At 37.6% G+C, this 25,778-nt stretch overlaps 1 protein-coding gene across 1 annotated transcript; it reads right to left on the bottom strand.

Moving 5' to 3' along the window:
* Nucleotides 1-5,244: 5,244 nt before the first annotated feature.
* Nucleotides 5,245-25,183, bottom strand: LOC134678829 (ATP-binding cassette sub-family F member 1). Its single transcript, XM_063537536.1, has 18 exons — nucleotides 24,837-25,183; nucleotides 24,272-24,388; nucleotides 23,306-23,413; nucleotides 22,747-22,875; nucleotides 22,233-22,319; nucleotides 21,807-21,910; nucleotides 21,654-21,701; nucleotides 19,403-19,577; nucleotides 18,890-19,177; nucleotides 18,663-18,739; nucleotides 17,981-18,129; nucleotides 17,529-17,612; nucleotides 16,860-17,097; nucleotides 13,596-13,773; nucleotides 12,777-12,955; nucleotides 11,909-12,142; nucleotides 11,226-11,384; nucleotides 5,245-9,742 (listed from the first exon to the last, which is right to left on the bottom strand). Exons 1-18 carry the CDS (start codon nucleotides 25,075-25,077, stop codon nucleotides 9,641-9,643), a joined length of 2,697 nt encoding a protein of 898 aa, XP_063393606.1. The 5' UTR covers nucleotides 25,078-25,183; the 3' UTR covers nucleotides 5,245-9,640.
* Between the last annotated feature and the right edge of the window lie 595 nt (nucleotides 25,184-25,778).

The raw sequence follows: 25,778 nt of genomic DNA, 5'->3' as shown, positions 1-25,778 counted from the left end.
CCAAGTTTTGGAAAAAGTGGTGTGCGTCAGGAAATATTTGTCTAATCGCATTTATTACCCTCGACCCGGGATTTTGCGCCCCGGGGCACATCAGGGGCGAATCTAGATCCGCGCTTCCATCACATAAAAACAACTTTATTACTCTCATAGTCTTGGGGGAAACTTTATTTTCGCTTGCTATTTGCGTACTTAAGTAGTAGATGGGATTCGCTTGGCTACATGATTTCTGCTCCTTTTGCTTCGAAAAGTCTTCTGGAAGACAACAGAAGCACCCTCATGTTTTTGTGCCATTCTACGCCTCTACGGCACAGCACATAGAACTATCTTGTAAGTACTTATACTTTAGATGTCTTATTAATACTCGTAGTATTTCCTAATGCCAGTATTCGAGATACCTATAGGTAAGCAGAATATGAATACTACAATCTAATAGGAGGCCCAGAGGGCCTACCGCGAACCACGTTCGACGTGTTGCCTCTCTGTCAGACTTGTAAATTCGTACGAAAGTGTGACAGGGAGACAACAAGTCGAACGTGGTTCGCGGTAGGCCCTCAGATGATTGTAGACAGTTTTAGTGTACAATTAACACAAGAACTTTATGGTACGGATGGCATGCAAGTACATTTTAATGCAATCTATATTTTTTCTAAATTTGTTCCCGCAGTTCCAACTTTTCACGTAATTATCAACACATTGGATTTAGTTATTTGTGTTGTGTATCAAATGGAATAATAGTTGTCATCTCTGTCGTATTACCGTTTCGCGGTAAGGAATTCATATGTTCGTAGCACTCTATTACTCATTGGATAGGAAGCGTGGAAGCTCATCAATCATTTCGGTAGCGAGGCAAGCGAATAGGTACGTAAATTGTTAATAATGGAATGGTAACACTATTGTTTATTATTTAGGGCATTCATACCTGAATTATGAATAATTAATTCGTAATTATGGTTTATCATTATGTGCGTTACGTAGCTATAGCTACTGCGGAATTAACTTCATAGGCCAGTAAACATTCAGTACAGTAGGTAAACAGTAAGAGTTATTTTTAAGTTACTACGCAAATCATACTCTTAATATAAATTAAATCGATAAATAGGTAGGCAGGGTATACAGGGTATTTTTAACTTTAACGTATTCCTAGGAGAGTTAATAAGTATTTAATTACCGAGTGACAAATATGATTTTCGTGATGTCAAGGACAAGATTTTTTTACGTTGTCCTAGTGTCTGTTTTCTGCGTCATTAATGAATATCTATTTTTCACTATATACAGTGTCTACGAGTTGTCTATTTCCTTACCTATACTTCGTTTTTTTAGCATTAGAAATTAGGTAAACAATCTTGATGTGTCTTTTGATTGAAAATCACATTTTAAAAATAAGTTACGGCAATGTGATGTAGGTATCAATTATGAATCTAATACGATCATTTATATTCTTCTGCTTTCATAAGTAATAGTTATTGATTTATAAAAAGCGTTTTTCAATTAAAAGATATGCCACGATCGCTTACCTTCTTTCAAGTTCTTTCTAATGCTAAAAAAAACGAACTATAACTACCTTTACGTTTATAAAACACCATTCGCCAAGTTCGCGGTTATAGCGCAGATAAATGGCTTTTCGTTAAAATATCGGGTTATATAGAGTAGAAATATGTAAGCGAGCAACAAAACGCACTTTATCAGGTGGCAGGCGCTTTATCCTGCTAATGACCAACCCCTCTCGAGTCATAAAAGTCTGGGAAACACGGTCCACCGCCCTTGATCCTTTTGCTTAAATTAAGCTCTACAATTGACTTTCAAGCTCCTAGATATAAAAACAATATCTAAGGGAAAACGATAAAATATTATTAAATTTAGTTGCATTACCTGCATACATTTATTTTGTTTATCTTCTGACCCCTAATTGAATATTAGGTAGATATTCCAAGAATATCACGTACATGCCAACAAAACTGGTACAAGCTAGAAAACAGGTTTTTTTTTCAAGCCTCGGCGATAATGTGCCATACTCAACAGCTTTCAATTTTTGTACCAAATCCAATGTAGGAAAATAAAATTTGGATTCATCAGCCGATATTTATATTTTCTTCGCGAGTTTTTTGAATATGAAGCATGAAAATTACTTTGCAGCTCAAGTCATAAAACTTATAAGCTCTTGGCGCATGAGCACAGCGCTTGGGTCATGGCAAGGGGGCCGATTTTTGAATTTCGATCGCTCGATTTCGTCACTCGAAAGTCGGTGGAAAACGACAAAATGCTAATTTCTGAAATAGGAGCGATGGAAATTTGGAATCTAGTGCTATTTACCACTCGATTTCAATTCTATTAGTAGAATTTAGGTCCCTATAGTCCGTTTTTTTTAGCATTAGAAAGAACTTCGCAGAAGTTCGCTTGTGGTTCTAAATCTGGCACTTTTAGCGGTAACAATTTGATGTAAATTATATGTATTGACCATGCTACATTAGATAATTCAATAATTATTAACAATTAACGAGCCTGATAAAAACTGGACGCTTGCTTCTGCGGAGTTCTTTCTAATGCTAAAAAAAACGAACTATAGTATTGGAGATATTATTTAAAATATAAAATCAGTCCCCTATGCAAAGTAGTGAAGTATTGAAGAAGAGAAATCAGACAATGTGATCTTAGATACTCTAACTAATATCGCAACTTGGACATCCTTAAAAGCTTACAGAACCGGATGTCCGAAATGGGAAAGTACCAAGGAGTTTCGAGTCTAGTTTGTGCCCAGCGAAGCGCGGCCGAGAATTAGCGGTGGCGGGAAAGAAAAATGATTGTGACAGTCCGGCGAGCACCACTAATGGAGTCTGCGTCTGCGAAATATTCTCACTTAGCCGCGGTGCTATATAAACGCGCCTTTACCAGCTTGCTCGATAACCAATTTACAGCGTACTTGCAGGGAGTACGGGCTTTATTATCGAATGACTACGAGTATCAAAATGATACCGAAAACGAACTGGCGAAGTGCCTTCGCTGGCTCTAGAACACGCCTACATGTGAGGACAACGAATTGATAACGGATTCATAATTAATGAATTGATGCTGAATTTTCATACCCGAACATGATAGGTAACCTACTAATTATATTTATTGTAGCGTTAACAAGTCACCTATCCGGTCATGTACAGATTTAAATTCTTTTATAAGTCTGGTTTGATGTAATTAAAGACATGAAGTATTTCTCGAAATTTAGATTTTGAGACTTGTGTATTTTCAACTTAAATAAATAGGCGAGTAGATAACAAGACCATCTTTAAAAGTAGGTTTTTCTTTAAATATTAGCAACTTAGGTATATTTATTTTAAGTAAAAGAATACAAATTGTTACTTTGTCATTAGTTTTCCAACCTAATTGACAGTAACTAATCCGTAGGTAATACAAAACCGACATAAGTATGAAACGTAACACTAATAGCTAGTTTTAAGCATTAAATAATCCTAATGTTAAAAACGATCAGATAGCGATAATAGAAGCGCCGCGACTATCTGGTGCAGGCATCTATAATCTAAATCGAGATTGTAATACGCCGGGGGTAATTCGAGGCAAGTTGAAAAGCTCACAGCTCCACCCCACCAATACAATACAACCCCTCACAAATTAAGTGTAAAACAAACCTAATGAAATTTAAATATCTCTTCGGCGACGCAATAACTGCACAAATAAAATCATGTCGCGGGGGAGAGTAATCGCTTCCATTGTGTACACATTGTACCAAATTATTCCGCCGGGGGTTTTACAACCTTGTCACAGTAATATATTACTCATCTCGCCCGTAGCGCTCTCTAGCTCTGCGAGTTCCCGCGAGCGACAAGGTGTCAGGGGTTGGGGATAACGTAAGAAGGGGCGGGGATACTCTCCAGACAGTAATAGGCTCCAGGGGTGATACACAAACCTCTCATTGTTGGCTTGTTAGCGGATTACTCGGAGTAACGCATTTAGCGTAGGTATGTGGAGGCAATCTACTTACTGCGGTTCTACTTGTTATTGACTTAGCGTAGGATTGGGGCGTCTTTAAGCCAATCTATGCATAATTGTAACAAAATTGGACGGGTTACACATTGGTAGGAATATTACCATAGAAATTATTGTGAAGGAGTGTCTCGCAGGCATTACAAGTTTTAATTATATCTAATACGATACATGTTTAAAAAATATTTTAATTTGAAAGGCTAAAGGTTTGTATTTTTAGGTACATATCTACATCGTGACACCTATCGTCTTCGTGTAACAGAAAAAAGGTATTTAGGCGGGCAAGAAAATAATCATATTATGCTATATATTTTTTAACACATTAAAATTCAGTATAACCAGACAAATAATTGCAGCCAATAAAAACGAGTGGAACATTATTATTCTAGCAGATTGACTCGAGTGGTACCCAAACGAGTCTTTTAAAAATACGTTCCGCCCCTCAAAGGGAAGGATACTAATTTTCTTTTCAAGTTTAAAAGAAGCTTCCTTTCAAGAAGTGGAAAAAAGTTACAATCGAAAAGGAAATTTGCGTTTTAAATCCTCTAATGAAGCCGAGAAGTTTGTAATGGAGGGGCGAAAGGCTGCGGGCAAATTGAGGAAAAAACTTGAGAGACATCTCCATAAATACGGATCGTTGGGTACCTACTGGAGACGTGGTGACCACCAGTCGATCTTATTGTGTACGGCATAAGCCCTGCAAGCATTAAGATACTTCGCCTTAATATGTACGCTAGAATAACTGCCTACTGCAGTCGAGGAAATTAGTAAATATTTAGGTACTTCATTTATGGTACAGTACCTATTTTACTCCATTACGACACCCTAACTAGGTGGATCGCACACATCGAAAATTTAAAGGGCCATATGTACTGTGAAACGTAAGATACACGTGCGAATGTATAATTGGCAACGAGTGGGGATAAAGTAAAACACGAGCGAAGGGAGTGTTTTAAATCGTTATGAGTTGATAACGAGTACGACGTAACGAGTTGTTGACAGGTGATATAGGTATTGGAAATAAATTGGTTTGTATAACATTTTTGCCATTACCATTTAAATCCCCTGTGATTCGATAGGAGGAATCATAAGCGTTGCGAGGATTTCAAAACATAAAAGGCAACTTTATCGACCAAACCACGCCTTTTTACTTGAAAAGCCATAGCCAAAAATAATGCATTCGAATTAGTCGATGTAAAAATTGTTTAAAATCATGCGGAGACTAGTAGTGTAGGAATCGAATCAAATTAATTAATTAATGAAAAATATATTGGGGGTGTAAAAAATGTATTCAATCACATTGAATTAATCTAACATTCAATTACATGTAAAAATTATCAATTAAGTAGCTATTTAGTAACAATTAAAAGGTTGGCTGTTTAGTGGGTTGATGACGATTAATAAATACTTATTTACAATGTGTTTTTTTTACATATTTATTTGCTAATATATAATCTGCCACAACCATGATTTCCGTTACACGGCTAAGTATAGTCAGCAGCCGCAAATACTACGCGAAATATTCAGTGGTCTAAGACTGTAAGAGAAAATATAGTGCGACATAAAATAGTAGAAATTAAATAAAATGGAACAAAAAAAAAACATACTGAATATTTGCCATATTTACCTCAATAGTTTTCTACAATTTCTTGTCGGACAATAAGACATGTAATTTTTAGCAAGTATTTTCCGTGGCTATTCCTACCGCCAACTGTACACGCATCTCTGATAAATGATAATGCTTGAACTACTAATATTTAGTCGCACGATCCATGTAATAACCTAATACCATCGAAAACACGCCTACTACAGTTGCCTCCAGAAACTCGCGAACTAAATTGACATGAGTTTGACAAATAAAATGATACCAGGAATAGCAAAGAAAAAATAGTCACGGGTATATGTCGATCAAATGATATCGATAAGTAGGTAAGTTATTGCACTTACTACCCGAGTCATAATTATAAAGGGGTCACAACCGATTTCGATTTATATGAATGTGACGAGAAAAGTGGTTGATTCGATTGTAAGGTCGTGATGTGACGTTACCGATCAAATCAGGAGGTGCGGATGCGAAACTGACATATTTCTATATAAAATATTACAATATTTTTATCCAATATCCTTGTCTCTATTACTTACTATAAAATTGCAGTTTTCGAAATACCAAGTAACATTTGTAAAATAACTTAAATTACTTAAAGATACATTTTAACTGACCGCGCAACAGTAACGCCGCTAGCGGTGAATTTTCGCTATATTCTCTAATTCAAACTTTTTTGAAAATATCGATATGAACAGCACTGGCCAAACTGTGGTATCATTTGTGCACATTGACCTGTCAATTTAGTTCGCGAGATTCTGGAGGCAACCTTAATACAAATTGGCTATTTTCATTAAATGTTTAATGGAAGGAATATATTAATAAACAGCAATTTAAATTTGAGCCACCATGTAACGGATTATCACTCGGGAGTTCCTAGATTGTAGTTTAGCAAATATGGCGCTATTCAAATAACAGTAACAGTAATCCTTGTTATATTATTAAACTACAAAGATGCTTTAAAGGACATCGATAACATCACTTTCACTTTCGTTAAATATGTGCCAAGAGGTGGGATATCTGCAATTGTTTGACCAGTTTGATACCCACAGCGCCATCTAGACTGCGCACCGGGCACTAGTGTTTGGTTCGTGCAAAATTGTTAACCGCATTGACAAACAAGAAAGTAGGTACAAGTTCAAAGTTTTCCAATGTCACGTAAGGTTGATATAATATATTTTGCATGGTGGTGTAGAATACGCCTGTTAGGTGTTATAGTGAAACGCTTTTGTCAAGAGAAGATATTTAAAAACTACGATGCTTTATGCTTTATTTAGATAGTTTAGATGATCTAAAAAGCACCTTTTGCTTAATGAGACTGCACATTGGACCAAGAAATTGGACTGGTGGAATATCACCCTAAGCTAAATAAATCTGTTATAATTATATAAACATATCAACCGCTTTATAAAAACCTATTTCTGTGGGTAAATAACTCGTATAATAAATTTAAATTAAAAAAAGCTTTAGTAATACAAAGACCCAAAAGTTCTACAACAACAACATAGCACCTAGGTACGAAATGGTAATGAATATCGAAATACAGACAACAGTTCAACGAGCATAAATACAATTAAGAACTAAATCTTAATACATATGCGTAATTTTAATTTAATTTAATTGGAATATTTTACAAGTCTGCATGCCACCCACAAGTGTTTGCTATGCCGCACTCTTACTTTATAGAGACTTTAAAGTACAGCACTCTTGTATCACGACTTTTCAGACAAATCAGCACATACATCAATACCATATCAATTGAAAAATTGACGTGGTGGAAAGACATGGTGATTAGGGAGTGCTCCCGGTACCGGTTTTCTATACAAACACAGTACCGGAACCGGGATATCCCGGTTCTCGCCATACGAACTCAGTACGGGAGCATTCCCTAATGGTGATAAAACAACTTCATATTTTGTAGCTGACTGTACAAGCAAATAAATGAATAGGGATATCTTAATTAAAACTATACGCGACCATTGTAAAGGTGGCCACTGACGAGCCTTCCAACAGTCCAAAATAGCGAGGCTGCAATCCAAAATCGGTCCGTGAATGTCAAAAACGTACAATGTTTAATATTAGGATGCCGTCCATTTGGATGAATCCATTGTAACGGCATCCATTTGGAAGGCTCGTCAGTGGCCTGCTTACGCGTTCATATGGCTAGTTTTTGTACAATTTGTTCTGAAACATGCTTACATGTGTGTCGTTTCATCCTTATGGTAAGTGACAATGTGGTACCTTTTGCTTGAAAACGTCAGATTTGGCCTCCGAAATGTCTATAGTAAGAATGAAGCGTTCGCATAATTGATTATTAAAGACAGTATTCAGCCTTTTATAAGGCAGAGGGAATATATTTCCCATCAGATTTGAACTTTATAATCTTTATATCAAAGTAATAGGGTTCAATTAGGGGTTTACGAGCACGATATAGAGTGATATTAATTCCCGGATAGCAAAATAAATGTCACCCATGTGACTTGTTCGTTCTTACCATTATTCAGAGTTATAAGAAAACTGGATGCAAGTAAAACTAACACGAATAATAGCAGAATTCATGTCGCGTGCCCGAAATAATACCTCTGTCATTACCAGTCATAAAGTGAATAATAGTTGTGGTCGAATGCGCAAGGAGTCGCGCTATTAGTTATGTTGGCCCCGCAAATGAACCAGCGACACAATTTATTACGATGACACAATTTCAGTGGTATTTGGGAGGCGATGGCTAAGACGGGCCATACTCGTGAATGGTTGCTGTTTGTGGACACCGATCTTTTGCTTACACGGACTACGACATGTTATACTTATAACGTCACGTATAACGTAACATATCTTACGTCATAAATGTGACAGTTAGGTAGGAAGTGCTGCCCACATACCTGGGTGCTACATAGGTAGTACCTATGTATAGTTCGACAAAAATCGTAGAAAATTATTGAGGGCAGCACTTCCTGCCTAACTGTCACATTTATGACGTAAAATGCTTAAACATGGCAACAATTTGGATTTTTTTTAGTTCCATTTCATTAGTTTCTACTATTTTATGTCGCCCTATAACTTTGATTTTGAATGGCATTAACGTGAGATACTTCATTCGGTTCTTGTACGGATGTCTGATTTAATTTCTTGACTATTAATTACTTATAAGAATTCCAGTCTTGGAGTGATAATTTGATGATCGTATTTTTAGTATATATCTTTTATCTCTGACACAGGCTGTATACCGCTCTAATAAAGTATGTAATATTTCATTGATTCCATATTTGTCATTGTATTTTGTAACTTTTGGTTATTTTTATTGTTTGTAAAAATTTTACATGACAAAAGAGCCCTTGTGGCCTATTTGATGAATAAATGTTTGAAGTTTATTTACAATTTTAGAGTGCCTCGATTCTACGTCATATTTTCTGACAACCCCACTTTTAGTTCTGATATTTTTGAATAAAAAAAAGATCTCACGTTTCGTAAGATAAATCGTCTTGCAGAAATAAGCTCAAAAAATCGCTAGTTATCACGACATTTTTCTATTAGTCTTATTTTATTACAATTTCACTATCTGGTTACTTCAATCTTTGACTGTATGCGCACCATTACACAGGCAGATCCAAAAATATGTGTACGTTTAGGCGCCAATGGCCGGGGGATAATATTCGAAATAAAATAGTATACATATTTTTGAAGTGACTTTGAGCGTTTCTTTTATTTTGGCCATTTTTATATATTGTGACCTTTTATGCCACTTTTATGTTATTTCTAGTCAGCATCGCGAGTCCTTTTCATCCTTATAGGAAAAAAAGTGACCTAAAATTTCCATACATTTTTCAAACTTTCCTTTTTGTTACCGCCATACAAAGTATATGGGAAAATGGTAACACAATAGGAAAAAACAGTCGGGGACATATTTTTATCCCATTAGGATCGAAAGAGCTCGCGATTCTTAGTAGAAATAACACAAAAGTGGAAAAAAATGTAACAATATATAAAAATGGTACAAAATAAAAGAAGCGCTCCTAAAATTGTTTAGACTAAGCCTTGGTGTTAGATTCACTGCGCCACGGCGGCGTTGGCGGCGATGGAGGGCGAGTTGATGGTCTCGCCGAGACTCTCCAGCAGCTCCTTGCGGTAGTCGTCGAAGTCGCCATCCACCTGTTACAATGTACAGTTTAAGTACTACAGTCATAGACTAGGAATCCTCTAGACCGAGTTTAAAGCAATTATTTCATGCAACCGATGAACGATGATGCCAAAAATGCGGTGGTGCGTGGGGCGAGGTGAGCGAAATCCCGTGCCGTGATTGGTCCGTTCAAAGACACGGACGTCACACAAAGACACTTTCGACTCGAACATGGAGTAAAATTACCGTATGCATGGCAGAGGGGGTTGCGCGACTATGCTCAGTATGGAGGATGTTTTGTCTGTGACTACAGTTTATGTACATCTAACTATGGCTATGTACTGTGGATTATTTGTTTAATTACTAATACCTAATTCGTGTTGAATCATCAGAGTATGATCAGCTAAAATTTTGCTGATGCCGTAACATTAGCAGTATATTCCTAATTCTTATAAAGCAGTGGTGGGCAAAGTACGGCCCGCGAATAGATTTTTCTCAAAAATAGACGGCAAAGTCGACTATGCCGTCTATGCCGTCTAAAAAATAGGTCGCGAAGCGCGTAGTTTATGGTCCGTCAAAAATTAAAAAGTTAAAAACATTGCAGTCTCGATTTTGGGACTGCAATGTTGCATACAAATTCCATTATTTGTCGAGTTCCAAACTTTTTAAAAGTTGAAATGGCCATATCAAATTAAGGCACAGGCCCATTAAACAGCCAAACAGATGATTAGTACCGCGACTATTTAGGTGTCTCAAATAGGTTGGCCTATTTTCGGCACAAAAATACACTTCTATTTTTTTATAAAAAAAATAAAACGGCGGCATGCGCTTTTTTCTGTGAAAATATATACGTAAGAACGTTGCTTTTGTAAAATATTTCTATGATATTAATATTTCTTGCACCATTTTTGAGAAAAGCACTATATATGACTCGGCTGGAAGGCTACTTGCTGGCTTCGGATTCAATTAAACGGACTCCCAAGGTCGTCCGTTTAAAACGAATCCTCAGCCTGCAAGTAGCTACTTCCGAGCCTCGACAATAATGTACTATTATCCGACCCGCTCCCAGTCCTATGAAATAATTAGTATATGGCATTGGCCCACGATTAACAGAAATCAAAATAAATTTTGGCTACAATTCTGGCCCTTCACTTAAATTTCCTAAGCTTTCTGGACTCCCACGAATAAAGTATGCCCACCACTGGTATAAAGGTAGAATGTCATCTTAGTAAAATACCGGGAATTGGGAACATAAGAGCTTTGATTGCGAGACAACGGTCACAACAAGCAAAAAATAAGCTGGCTATACTTTGAAACTTGTGTGTAATCGGTAAGGACATGCAACGTTTCGAGTTCAAATGTCCTACCCTACCAGCGGGAAAGGGTGAGTATAACAATTCTCAATTTTTTCACATTCAGGTATCTACCCGATCTACATCTGTAGAAGTGAATAAAATAGTTGCGTGGCCATGACGTCACAAGTAACAAAGCCATCAAAGTGTTAATGTATATGACCTCATTGATGGTCTGGTCCTCGATGACGTAGAGCGCGCAGTCCGTCTCCCTGATGAGCCGCTCGTCGTGGGACACGATCACCACGCCGCCCTTGTAGTTGTTGATGGCCTCCGCCAGCGCGTCTATGCTCTCGATGTCCAAGTTGTTCGTTGGCTCGTCCTGTGTCAAAAAAGTTACACTGTAAGGGCTGATTTAGACGGCGCGCGAACTCGCATGCGATTTTAGTTACATGGCGGACTGTTGATGACGTCCAATTCAATCGACCGATCAAAACCCGCAATAAATGAGCCCTTAGTTTTGTTTTCCAGCCCAATATCACCCTTCGTGCTTTCAGACAAGGTTCAAGATGACGCGTGGCGTTCATAAGGATATGACAAGTGCCTAATCAAATAGCTATAGTTGTTAGGGTTGATGTGATCCATATAAGCCTTGACTTAGCATTCAACCAATTTACCTACGGTGTCCGCACGACTTTCAAAGTGCGCTCTTCCAACCGCCATGGGTTTCTTGAAACTTATGTGTCAAACATTTTTAGCAAGGAAACTATCGTGAGGAAAGGAAGGTTCGAAGGTCCAAGAGTGAAGAGCTGGGGCTCATGTAAAGCAGCTTTCAACCTCTACATTAACCTCTAGATTTCCTCGAGGTTAGAATATGAGATTTATTTTTGGTCTAGTGTAACTTACGAGAATGACAACGTCGGGCGCCATATTGGTGAGCTCGGCCAACGCCACCCTGGCCTTCTGTCCGCCGCTGAGGTCCTTCATCTTGATGGTGTGCGCGTGGCTGGCGAGGCCGAAGGTGCCGAGCGCCTTGCGCGCCTTCTCGTACTGCAGACCGAACAGCCGCTGCAGGTACTCCGCGGGCGTCTCCTCCGCCGTCAGGTGCTCGCCGGAGTGCTGGTCGAACCTGCCTATCCGCTGCAAATCATATTTCAGATTCATTTAGTAGTAATAATCACTTTATTGCACACAACACAGGTTTACATAATATTTACAGAAATAAAGGTACAAAGGCGAACTTATCCCCCTGTAAGGGAATTTAATGTAGTGATTAAAATAACCTTTAGCAAATAATTACAAAACGGTATGCCATTATTACAGGTCTCCATCAGGAGTTTTTCGGGAGTATGCGTATGCGTAACATGCCTTACATAAAAATTATAATCACATAATATTTTGAAGATTTCCCTATTTTTCCAAAATTCCCCCTTCAGATCCTGACAAGATGACAATCACGATGGCTTGATAAGTGTCTATAGTTCGTTCTTTTTAGCCTCGGAAAAAAGGTACACAATCTTGATGTGTCTTTTAATTGAAAAACGCGTTTTAAAAATAAGTTACGGCAATAATGTAACAATTATGAATCAACAACAATTATAAACTTTCTTTGATATTATGAATGTATTACGTTCATTTAGATTCTTCTGCTTTCATAAGTAATAGTTAATGATTTTTTAATAGCGTTTTCAATTAAAAGACATGCCAAGACCGCTTACCTTCTTTCTAATGCTAATAAAAACGAATTATAGTATGGGTTTAACAGGTATCTTACCAGCCTGTGGTTCCTAATGAGCTCGCCGCGGACCGGGCTCAGCTCGCCCACCAGCAACTTGAGGAAGGTGGATTTGCCCACGCCGTTGGGGCCGACGATGGCCACGCGCGAGTTCAAGTCTATCCCGAAGTCCACCTGCTTGAACAGCGGCTTCTGACCGGGGAAGTTGAAGTCCACGTCTACAAATTAAAAACAGAACTTGTATTTGTGGTCGCCAAGCAAGTAAAGCAAGTTATATCGCCTTAAATGAAAACCCAGCCTACCCCATAGCCTACGCAGTCCGATGAAAAACTTTAAGGCCCACTTGCACCATCTCAATAACCCGGGGTTAAGCGGTTAAACCGTTAACCCAGTGTCAAATTGTACTGATAATCATGGTAACCCCAGGTTAGTGGAATGGTGCAAGTGGGCCTAAGAGGTCCAGTATAATTAATCCTGTTTTTCTATTGACATTTCTGTACGCTTCACATCTACAAATATATGTTAATAGTTTTATTCCAACTATAAATGATAAAAAATAAAACAGTAGTAATTGCAAATACGCTAAAATACAGTGGGTTAAAGTCGCAAACACATTGTCTCTTTCAGCGAAGTTAGTTGGTGTTGACTGACTTTAACTAACGATATGCAATACCTATTAATAAATAATTGTGTCTCTTTAACACTTTGACCGCCAAAAATGTCAATTGACACGCGCGCCTACCGCCCAATATCAATTCCTCGTGCAATCTGGCAAGATTCACGATAACTTGCCGCACACCATAGGCATGGCATAAGGGTTAATTCAGACGGGATCTATCCCTGTTTTACGGTACTCACTGTGTAGCCCCAGGATGGGCGGCTGTAGCGGCGGTGGATCAGGGAAGGAGAACTTGACCAGGTACTCCTTGGGCCTCTGCAGTAATGTCACAGGCACCGCCGATTCCTCCTCCTCGCGTTGCGTCTTGCTTCTGTTCTTTTCTTGCTTGCGTGTTAACACGTCTTTCTGTTTCTTTTCCTATTCGGGAACACATTACAACACTTAAGTTTTCCAGATCCATTATTTGATACTTATAAATGTTATAATATTACTAAAAAAATAAAGTAGACATGCCTACTGATACAAATCAGGATACATTATTTATTTATGAATTTACTCGCAAAAATATATAAATATATTATTGCTTAGTTAATTTTAAATGTATGTAGGCAATGTGAATAATCGAATTTTAAATAAATAAACTTCAATCAGCTAGTAATTTAAAAAAGAAATGCTAATAATGTACTTATAGAATAAATCTAACGTGTTTATATTGGTGTTTCGAGTCAACAGGTGCGAAAAATCCATTTGCATTAAATGGTTGAGTCTAGTAAAACATTATTTAGTATTATGCATTCAACAGCAATTCGCAAGCGCCTGCGATGCGACCACTACTCATCACAATCATTCTCGCTTATTCCAGTGGCTTAGGAGTCGACGTAGCATTACTTGGTCTTTCACTTTCTGACGGTACTCATGCCATCACTACTAGACTTTATATTTTTTTAATAAATATGCAAGCACACAATCGTTAAGTGTACCGCAATGTATTCATGATTTACAAATATTATATATGTAGGTACAGTATATTATTTTACAAATATGCAAATTTATTAGAGTCTGGCTACTGAAATTTTACCTAAATGTTTGGCGGGAAATTCAAAAAATCTTGGGCTGGTCACACTTTGCGTAGTAGGAATTATAGTTTTGATACTAGACAATATAATTGATATTCTGTGCACTAGTAAGGTACCTAAGGAAATAAGTTAAATAAACGTTTACGTGCACTCAAAGTCAGCTCACATAATTTCTACCACTATTTAAAGTACGGTCAACGACAAACACATATATTTACGTTCCATTATTTAGATTTTATAGATATTTTTCTGAACTTTTAGTTTATCCGTTTCTTTATACACTTGTCCTATTTATGAGACTCAGGAATTAATATATTCACGTACTTAATCAAAGTAATAGGCAAATGTTATAACTAGTACTTAAAGTATCAAAATATTTATAGAGCACCAACCTCCTATTTTGTTTACATTTGGTTAGGAGTTGTAAACATTGCAGTTTTTCGTTATACAACGCTACACGTCGACTTCGCACATTGTCGTAATTATTTAGGAGCTTAAATAATAGTTTGCGAACCTCACTCAGTATAGAAATTATTAATATTATTTAAAATAAATCCCTTATAAACCGCAAACAATTTGAAACAATGACATAAATTGACAACTGACTTTTAGCTTTTTTTTAAATCATAGACAATTGGTGATACAACAACGAAATATCTGTCAACAATTTTTGGCTAGCCAGACTCTATGTGTTACAATATAACAAAAAGCAAATTTATTTAACAAAATATACAAGTAAAATTTTCGAATATCTGTAACTCTGCTACGTTATTTTGTACACCAAACCATATTTCTGAGAATTTTTGTGATGGACACCTCATTCCGCAAAATCAGCACAATAGTTTTGACGCTACTGCACAAAATTAGACTCTGACTTGCACCAACCAACTTTGCAGTAAGAATGCATACATGTCCGTAGAAGCTCCATACACACACACAAACACACTTGACTCCATAAACATACTTGACTAGCACTTGGCATGAAAACTTGGCGTGGCCCGACTCTATATGACGGCTTTGTCGTAGTCGGGGGAAAACATACCGACATACAATATATACACGTGAATGAAATGACCTAACCTAAATGTAAAGCAAATGCATAAAAAGCACGTGGAAGTCAGACCGTAAGACACCAGCGTGGCCCATCATGTTCCGTTTTGTAGGCATTTGCGGAATGTTATAATATAATAGTTAATAAATGTAATTAATATAATTAATAATTGAATTTAATGTGAAGCAATGTAATGTAATGTAATGTAATTTATTTATTTGCTAGAATCATGGTTACACAGATGTTAGATAGAAATATAAGTCCAGCACAATTCTGCCGACTTACGGCAGGAATAATTTATGCAACGCCGTAATAACGCAGTAGCACGCAGCGTTCCTAAACTCTGAACTCATATTGAAGTTATAATTTGTTACTCGTTCGAGCGAATACCTGCTTACACAAGTTCTTATGTAAGGCTGAGTTTTTAAACTAACGCTCTAACTCTCTAAGCTAGAATCTTCTTCAAATCGACTTGGTACCTACTAAAACTAAGCAAGGCTGTACTGTACAAGCAATTAACCACGCAAACATTACATGCTGAGATGGGGCCATTTCGTGGCACTTTAATCTCATTTTGTGTTTTCTCTTTTATTATGTACTGTCTCGATTGTTTGTTCTTACGAATAAATACTATTCTATTCTATTCAAACCATTATTGGAGGGTAACCGACATTAGTATAGCTTAGCACATTATAATAGTTAAATTTGTGCAAGGTTCTGGACATAGGTACATACCCACACCCACATACACAAAGATTAATTGATAGTAAGTGCGATATACCAACCAACAATATATTAGAGGTCATAAAAAGTGTTGCTCAATATAGAACATTAACATGGGCAATCGAAATCGCAGTGCATCGCATCTCATACATAAACTAGGATATTTTATGAGCACATTCGCAATAAGCAACTATCCTAAAACATACCTATTACTTTAGATCTCAAACAATGACTCCAATCATAAAGTAGCCTCCTAAATCTGAATATGAATAGCTTTGCAGGAACGGAAACGCGTCATAATCATAAGACTCACCATAAGGTGTGCACGTTTTATAATAAAGAGTATAGAGCGGTCATTTCTTTCTTGCACAAAAAATGTATGACGTTGTACTTTATAGTTTAAAATAACACCAGACAAGTGCGAGTCGGACTCGCCCACCGAGGGTTCCGTAATTTTTAATATTTGTTGTTATAGCGGCAACAGAAATACATCATCTGTGAAAATTTCAACTGTCCAGCTATCACGGTTCGTGAGATACAGCCTGGTGACAGACGGACTGACGGACAGACGGACGGACAGCGGAGTCTTAGTAATAGGGACCCTTTGGGTACGGAACCCTAAAAAACAGACCATAGTAAAGTAGTAAACATACGGCCTGTTTCTTGGACTGTCCATGCGCCTTCAAGTCCTTCAGCCTCTTCTCCTGTTTCTCATACTCCTTGATCTGCTCTTTCCTCTTCTGCGCGTACATCTTCTTGAACATGGAGTAGTTGCCCTTGTAGTAGAACAGCTTCTGCTGGTCGAGGTGGATGATCTCGTTGCACACGTTGTCGAGGAACGACTGGTCGTGGGAGACCACCAGGAGCGTCTTCTTCCAGCCTTGGAGGTAGCTGGTGGTATAATGTTCAGCTTAGGCCCACTTGCACCATTCCACAAACCCGGGGTTAAGCGGTTTAACCGTCAACCCAGTGTCAAATTGTACTGGTAACCATGGCAACTCCAGGTTTAACCGGTTAAACCCGGGTTAGTGGATTGGTGCAAGTGGGCCTTAAAGGTCGATTCGGGAGAAGTGTTGGAGAAAAAACAATAATTTAATCAACTTTCTATAGGTCTACCACGTATCTGAGGTGGTTGGTAAAGAAGTTGCGCGGTGATTACCTAGTAGAAGATAGCTGAGTTTTGATACCTAAAACTAGGCTAAATATTAAAATTTTACTTACTAAGCTTCATGTAGCCAAGTGTTTAACCAGCCCGAGGGTTCCGTGACTGACCTTAATACCAACCGCCTCAGTTAAACATTTCAATGAATACCACTACTTACTTGTCGAGCCAAATGACGGCGTTGAGATCCAAGTGGTTCGTAGGCTCGTCGAGCATTAACAGCGTAGGCTCAATGTACAGGGCTCTGAAAAAATATTAAATAGATATTTTATTAAATGCTAGGAGGGTGGTATTCCACCTGTCCAATTTCTTTGTCCGATTGCGTCTCACTCTCTCATCAAGCAAGATGTGAGATGCAAATACACATTGGACCAAGATTTTTGGACAGATCGAATACCGAAGGGAAAACTTATGATTTGACAATGAATGCGAGAGCAGTAGAAGTTTCTTGATAAGAAAAACCGAAGGAAAAGGTATATGGATGGAGAGTCGTATCAGGAGGCGAGGGTCTTGGAAATGCCATGTAGCTTGGTCCGGTCTTGTAAGTACGGTCGGTGCCCCAACTTAGTACCCAAGTCATACTAATTGTGCCTATAGAAAAGTGGATACTACCTCGCCAGTGAGACCCTCATGCGCCAGCCACCGGAGAAGTTCTTGGTGGCGCGGTCCTGCATCTCGCGGCTGAAGCCCAGACCGGCGAGGATGCGCCGCGCGCGCGGCTCCGCGGAGTCCGCTCCGATCGCCTTCAGCTCCGCGTACACCTACAACCACACGGATTAGGGCTCATTTAGATGTTGCGAGAACTCGCATGTGAGTTTCATTACATTGCGGGTTTTGATAGGTCGGTTGAATCGGATGTAACCAACGGTCCGCAATGTAACTAAAATCGCATGCGAATTCACGCGCCGTCTAAATCAGCCCTTATAATAACTGGCTCGTACGCATTAACCTTTGGCCTGTGTTTGATAGGATCCCGATATATTTTTCTAGCCATATATTTGCGCTTTTTCGCGCACTAGAACGATGTGTTCTGCTCTATATGGCACGAACGATTCAAATACAGCCTCGCACGCTGGAGGCCTTGGACACTTTCTCTTTAGTATATGTTTTAGTTATATTTATTTCAGTTCATAAATTAATCAAAACTTGCAATTTAAATTTGACCCACTGCTCGGTTTTACATAGGAATGCAAAAGTCACCCATGTTACTTCGGTACCATCCGGTGTTTTGGCACCACCTAATGGGGCACATATGTTTATAAGGTTTATAACGCATAGTTAAAAACTGCCTTACCTCATTTAATCTTTCTTGTTTGCTTAGATTTCCTTTCTCTGTTTCAGCTTCCAACACTTTGCACTCCTTGAGCAGTTCTAAAATTAAATTTCATAACACTTTAACCCAACAGTGCTTAATGTGTAAATATTATGACTGTAATATGAACATGGAAATATTTCCGTAATACAGCAATTTATGACCGTATCGTGTCCTCCTTAATCTGTGAGCAACGGTCAAAAACTCACCAGTCCTCTTAACATCGGCTTCCAATATAGTTTCCACAGCACTCATATCGTTAGCAGTGACCTCCTGCTCGCACAGCAGTATGTCTATATGGGGAGGGAGCGGGAAGGCGCGCTGGGCCAGATGCCGCAGCAGCGTGGTCTTGCCGTGCCCGTTCGGCCCCACGAGGCCGTAGCGGCGCCCGTGAGCGATCAGCAGGTTCGCGTTCACGAACAGGTCTTTCCCTTTGGCTGCTATGGAGAAGTTTTCGACTTTGATGTCCACTGCGTTCTCCAGCGCTGCCATCTGACCTGGAAGAGGAAGGTTGAAATTGGAAATTAGTAAAAGGGTATTTGATTGGGTAAAAAAAAAATTGCTACAGGCTAGCAGCTAACTGACACGCTAAGTTTTGGTGCCAAGTGCAATGTCAAGTACGTATGGAATTTATAGGGATATGTATGCATTCTTAGTGCCGAGTTTGTGCAAACTTAGCGTGGTCAGAGACTAGTTTTCAGAATGTATTCATTTAAATATACCAGCAGATTTCTGCGCCTGGCTAACGGTGAAGTTGGCGTCCAGCTCGCTGTGGCCCTGCCCGCCCTTCTTTGTCATCATCTCCATCTGCTTCTCGTATTCTTGCATCTTCTTCAGCTTCTTCTTCTCTTTGTGGCTCAATTTCTTCTCCGCTGCTTCCGTTTTGCCTCCAGAAGCCTTAAAAATGTAAATACTTTATGAACAAGTCTGATATGAATGCCTCATCTTGACTAGTTTAGTATAGACAAAAGCAACATGCGCTTAAAATCAAGCAAGCTAAAAGCTTGGCGTCAGACAAAACGCACGTGGAAAGCACAACTCTAAGGCTGCCGATCCACTGAGGCGGAGATGAGTAGAGACATGCACGAATAAACCAATAGGGTGTAATTATTAACAACTCCGCTCCGCTGGATTACAATCAATGCCATTGGTTGGTTTCCGCAGGTCTCTTCTCACCCTCACCTCCTCGTATGAGAAGAGAGTGCGCTATAACGTCATACGATCGAGTCTGATGATAGTGATGATTGCCTATACTAATAATTGTACATATGATTTACTTATATACAGTAAGAAGTTAATATTCAAAATCTGATTTGACGAAATAATAATAATTAGGTAATTCGGTATTTTAGAATAAGAAATACTGTTTTTAAGTTAGTGTTATGCATAAAGGTTATTTTTTTAATAGTAATAAGGTATATAAGTAAGGTATAGTATAGTACAGTGGGATAAACTACAAAAACAGTTCTATCCAATGTAATTAAAGTGATTTATCCTTCCAGCATTATTTTAGTTCGATATCACTGTCACTTAAAGCGTTTTTTAATGTTAGCTCCACAATTGTACAATAATCTATATATATAAATGCAAGTGTCCTGACTGACTGATTCATCAACGCAGAGCCGAAACTACAAAAGCCAGAAAGTTGAAATTTGCACACCAGATTGCATTTATAAAGTGTACGAGAGATAAGAAGCGATTTTGAACAATTCAACCCCTAAGGGGGTTAAAAAGGGGATGAAAGTTAGTATGGGGTTAAAGTTTTCTTTTAAGCTAGGAATTTGAAACTTCGTAAAAAGATATATTATTAAAATACAAGAAAACTAATTTCAGCGTTTTTGAAATTCATCCCCTAAGGTGGTGAAAATGGGGTTGAAAGTTTGTATGGATATCATAATTTTTTTCGAGTGGTGGACTTGAATCTTTGTATTTAGGGATATTATTAGAAGACAGGAAAAGTAATTTCAGCGTTTTGTAAAATTCATCCCCTAACAGGGTTAAAAAGGGGTTGAAAATTTTAATCCATTACAAATGATTTGAAACTTCTTAGAAAGGCATAATAGCCGATTACAAAAAAAAAAATTGCAACGTTTTTGGAAATTCAACCCCTAAGGGGGTTAAAAAGGGGATGAAAGTTCGTCTTCGGGTGCAAATTTTATTTTAAGCTAGGAACTTGAAACTTTGTAAAAACGTATCGAATTCAAAAACAAGAAAACTAATTTCAGCGTTTTAAAAAATTCATCCCCCAAAGTGGTGAAAAAGGGGTTGAAAGTATGTATGGATATCAAAAATTTTTTCGAGCGCGGGACTTGAATCTTTGTATTTGGGGATATTATTAGAAGACAATAAAAGTAATTTCAGCGTTTTGTAAAATTCATCCCCTAACAGGGTTAAAAAGGGGTTCAAAGTTTAAATCTAATACAAATGCTTTGAAACTTCTTAGAAAGACATAATAGCCGATTACAAAAAAAAGTGATTGCAACGTTTTTGGAAATACAAGCCCTAAGGGGGTTAAAAAGGGGATGAAAGTTCGTCTTGGGTTGTAAATTTAATTTTAAGCTAGGAACTTGGACTTTTTGCAAAAAAAGGTATTAAATGAATGAGGTATTACATGAAAACGAATTTAAGAATTTTTGAAAATTCATCGCCCAAGGTGGTGAGAAAGGGGTTGAAAGTTTGTATGTAGATCAGATATTTTGTGAGTGCGGAACTTACATCTTTGTATGAGGGAATAGGTACCTATTATTAGAATATAAGAAAAGTAATTTCAGCAACCAACATCAAAATCCACTTGACTTAAAACTTCATACAACTTGCTAAAAATTAAAAGTAATTTCAACATTGCTTGGATATGAAAATTATAGGTACTAAAGATGTAAAATGTTGAAGATGAGATTCCACGCGGACGAAGTCGCGGGCAACAGCTAGTAATAATATATGTATAAATGTAGGTACATATACCGGTAAAGTTACCTTACTGTCTTCATCTCCTGAAGCATCACTGCCATCCTCTGTTTTGCCCTAAATAATGTAAAACCCAATAAAACAATAGAAAATAATAAATTGAAAAAAAAAAATACAACAAATATACTATGACATTCATATATACAATTAAAAAACATATACCTTGGACTTTTTAGGCTTTTCAAATTCTGGCAAGGACTCTTTCAGATTTAGTTTTTTGATTTCTTCCTCCACATCATCCACAGGCGTTTTGCTTTTGTGTTTACCTGGAATATATATAGCATTTTAACTTGATAAACTCACAACTCACACAACACACGCGGTACAGATGTAGTGCTTAATTGCTTTCCTTCAATCAACCAATCAATATTGTACAATTAACCCAGTATTGATATAAAAATCACTAAAGGCGATTCTGAAAGTACCACGTCAAAAATGTGTCTAAAGCAGGAAAGCGTATTAACCGGGATAAAAGGTATGAAAACAAGTTGCAAGGACCGGTTATAAAGGCAGGAAATCTTATTGAGTGGCTTATTCTAATATGTTTAGGTATACACAGAAATATAAATTTAAGCTATTAGAACACACCCTTTTTCTTAGCAGGCAATACTTCTTCATCGGGAGAATCTTCTTGTTCCTCCTCACTTTCGTCGACTGGCAACTCTTCTTTCTTACCTGCAAATATTGTTACAATATATTGATAGTAAGTACCATTTATAGATTATAGACAGGTTACACATGATTACACACAATTGATAAAAACTATGTTATGTCCTTCCTCAAGCCTTAAACGTTTTCCTTCCAAATAAATTGTTAGAAAAAGCAAATAATTTACGCAATCACATATTATTTCTGATTTCAATAATTCCAATGATGTCAATCCAGTTTTCGTTGCACTACCTACTGATATTTGACAGGCAATCTTGTACATTCTAGACCTGTGCAAAACATACAGCACCATCTTTTTCAGCCGTTTAACTCGAGGGCAAGATATTTTCTTACACTTAACATGTCTTCTATAATCAATTTGGTTAAAGAACTATTTTGATATTTTAAAGTATTTTCTACAAACCCTTAAACAGATTAACTTTAAATCTCTTACCTTTTTTACTATTACTCTTGGCTGAAGGCTTTGATGTGTTACTGGAAACATTGCTGACGACCGACTTTGCATCCTCATGCTCTTCATCATCTGAAGATTCCATAGCCTTTTCTTTCTTTTTGTTTTTAGCTGCAAACATAGTATGTAAAAAAGTAATTATAACATGAAAAAAGCATTAAAATCCTAGAATGTTAAGCAGGAAAGCTGACCCTGCTACCATGTTGAATGGGATAGATAGCTAGGAGGAGAGAGAGAGAATCAAGTATAGATATTGCTTATCTCCATCTCCACATTACTTCACTTACATATTACCACCACCACGAGCTGACTTTGAAGAGCAGAGTTCATAAAGCTATTGTTAAACTATAGATTAGTATAGATAGATCAATACTGTGGTTCTCTTTATGCAGTTTCAAGTGGATCCCACCATAATATATAAATGGGACACACATTAAATTTGAGTATTTGGATCCAAATACGTTGCTGGATGTTTTAAGCAAATATTAAGAAATCTGTACAAAAAATGTACATTTGATGTGTATACAAAATTACATCTTACTTTTCTTTTTACTAGCTACAGGTTTAGCAATTTCATCCTCTGAAACTTCTTGTTTGAATTCAACCTCGCTTGCTCCATCTGACCAATCATCATCTTTTTTACCTTTGCCTGAAACAAAGTTTACATGGTAAGACATGGTGTTTTATTTGTATATGAATATGCAAACTTGCAAAGTAATAAAGTTAGGTAATATAATTCCTAGTTGCCAAGCAGAGCCCAGGCTCTCATGATCCATAGTAGAGAATCAAGACAATGCGAGGAAGATGACAATGATGATTTTCTAACCTTTCTTTCTTTTTCTATTGTTTGGGAAATTTTGCTTAGTATTTGTGAGTACCATCACCCACACCGTTAACTGTACATTGGTGGAACTTATGCCTTTTGTATTAAGGTTGATCAATATACAGTTAGGAGTGTTGCTGTTTACACTAAGCAATTAGCAAAAGAAATTTGAATCCAATTGTATTTTTAATTGGGTTGTATTTGTTCCAAAATATCACAAGACAAAAAAAAAACAAATGCTTGTTTTTTTGTAATACCTAAGAAAAGTATAAATTAATTGAGTGACTCAAAATAACTAAATGGGATTTCTTTTTTAAACATGTCTTATGTGCAAATTTATAACCTTTGTTGTATAAACCATTATTTTTAATGATCAGCTGGAATTAAAAGCAAATAGGTATTACAAGATAACACACAAAAGTCATTAATGTAGTCAATTTGAGTTTGTAGTATATAGAAACACTACATCAATTTGAAGTTTAGGCATTTCAAGACAGTGGTGTTTTAATAAATAAATTAGGCATTCTGTTTGTGCATTTTGACAAAAATAGCGTTTTGATATCTAGGAATTTTGATATCTAGGAATTTTGATATCTAGGAATTTTGGTAAATGGGTATAACAAAATTAAGGTACATGGAAACCAAAGTGAAATGAGACAGCGTTAATATACAAACTTCACTCACCTTTTTTCTTTTTACCTCCTTTGCTAGGAGTCTTAGAGGTATTGGTTGCACTACTGGTTACTGACTTTCCATCATCTTCTTCATCCTCAGATTCGGCTCCCTTCTTCTTATTCTTACCTGATGAGCAAAATAATTTACAATATTCAGTACAGTTTTTTATAAGCTATTTTGAAATTAAATATATAAGGTGCTACCTTATTACATGCAGATATTTTAACAGATGATTCTTTACTTTAAAACAATTAACTTAAAATAGAAATTAAGATTTTATTCTGTTTTAATTTACCGAACAAAAAAGTAATTATAAGGAAAACTGCAAAAGGTTATTAGTATCAAGCGGCCAGACGGTTAGGTGTTAGGTAAAAGAGGCACTAGAATCTGTTCAATGAGTTCACATTTAATAATCACATTAACAGGATATTTCTATGTAGCAAATTAGTTTTCAGTTTTCAGTAAAAGCTATAATGTTTCATGCTTAAATATACTCCAGGAACCGAGTACTATCAGCTATATAAATATCTGCAACTAATAAGATAGCACCTTATATATAGATTATATCACATACCTTTCTTCTGGGATTTCTTCATGGCAGGCTGGCGTACCTCCTCTTCATCGCTCAAATGGCCCTTGAGGTCTCCTTTACCGCCCTCGTCACTGTCGCTGAAGTCAGCTTTACCCTTAGCTTTTTTTTTACCTTTACCCTTTGCTTTTGAGGTTATCTCAGAAATATTGTTGCCTACAGTAGACTTTTCCTCGAGATCGTCATCGAAATCTTGGTTCTTTTTCCCACCCCTTTTCTTCGACATATTTGGAAAATAATTATTACGAAAGCTAAATGCAACAAAGTAAGCCAACTCAGCAACGTAGGCAATTTAAGAAAAATTGCACTTTCAATTCAATCGAAATTATCGTGATGGCAAATCCGTTTTTGACAAAAATGACAAATGACAAGACCATGATATAGGCAATTTACATTCGCGGCTCGTGGCTCGGCTCGCGGTCGCGGCTCGTCTCGTTCTCGTAAGCTCGTCGAGCTAATCGATTTTAAACATTAAAGCCCCCCATTCACACTCCTACCCTGTAGTCCACCTAGTATTCTGCCTCATTGGTAGGATTGTGTATGGGAATCGCGGACTACGTGCCGTCCTACAACACCCAAGTAGGATGCCTCTTGGGTCCTACAAATCCTACAAGCCCCGCTCACCGCTGTAGTCCGCCGCGCAGGATTATGTGGTGAGTATTATATTCTTTGGTTATTTTACCTTAACTTAAAGCCCCCTCCAGACTATGCGCGTGAATCGCGGCTTCGCCCGCGATTCACGCGCATAGTCTGGAGGGGGCTCAAGAAATATGACTCTCTCTAGCGCCCTCCAGACTATGCGCGTGAATCGCGGGCGAAGCCGCGAATGCGAGTGTGGAGTCGATTTTCGCAGACAGCGAAATCGACTCCACACTCGCGTTCGCGGCTTCGCCCGCGATTCACGCGTATTGTCTGGAGGGGGCTTCT

This window comes from Cydia fagiglandana, chromosome Z, assembly GCF_963556715.1.
Source record: "Cydia fagiglandana chromosome Z, ilCydFagi1.1, whole genome shotgun sequence".
NCBI lineage: Eukaryota > Metazoa > Arthropoda > Insecta > Lepidoptera > Tortricidae > Cydia > Cydia fagiglandana.
Note: the sequence above shows the minus strand (reverse complement) of the source record. Positions and strands in the feature narration are given on the sequence as shown.

Coding starts and splice junctions, on each gene's coding strand:
- LOC134678829 (XM_063537536.1), bottom strand. CDS start 25,077: ATGTCGAAGAAAAGGGGTGGGAAAAAGAACCAAGATTTCGATGACGAT. Junction 23,414..24,271: donor AGGAGGTAAAAAGAAAAAAG/GTGAGTGAAGTT, acceptor ACTTTGTTTCAG/GCAAAGGTAAAAAAGATGAT. Junction 18,130..18,662: donor AACAAGAAAGATTAAATGAG/GTAAGGCAGTTT, acceptor GTGTGGTTGTAG/GTGTACGCGGAGCTGAAGGC.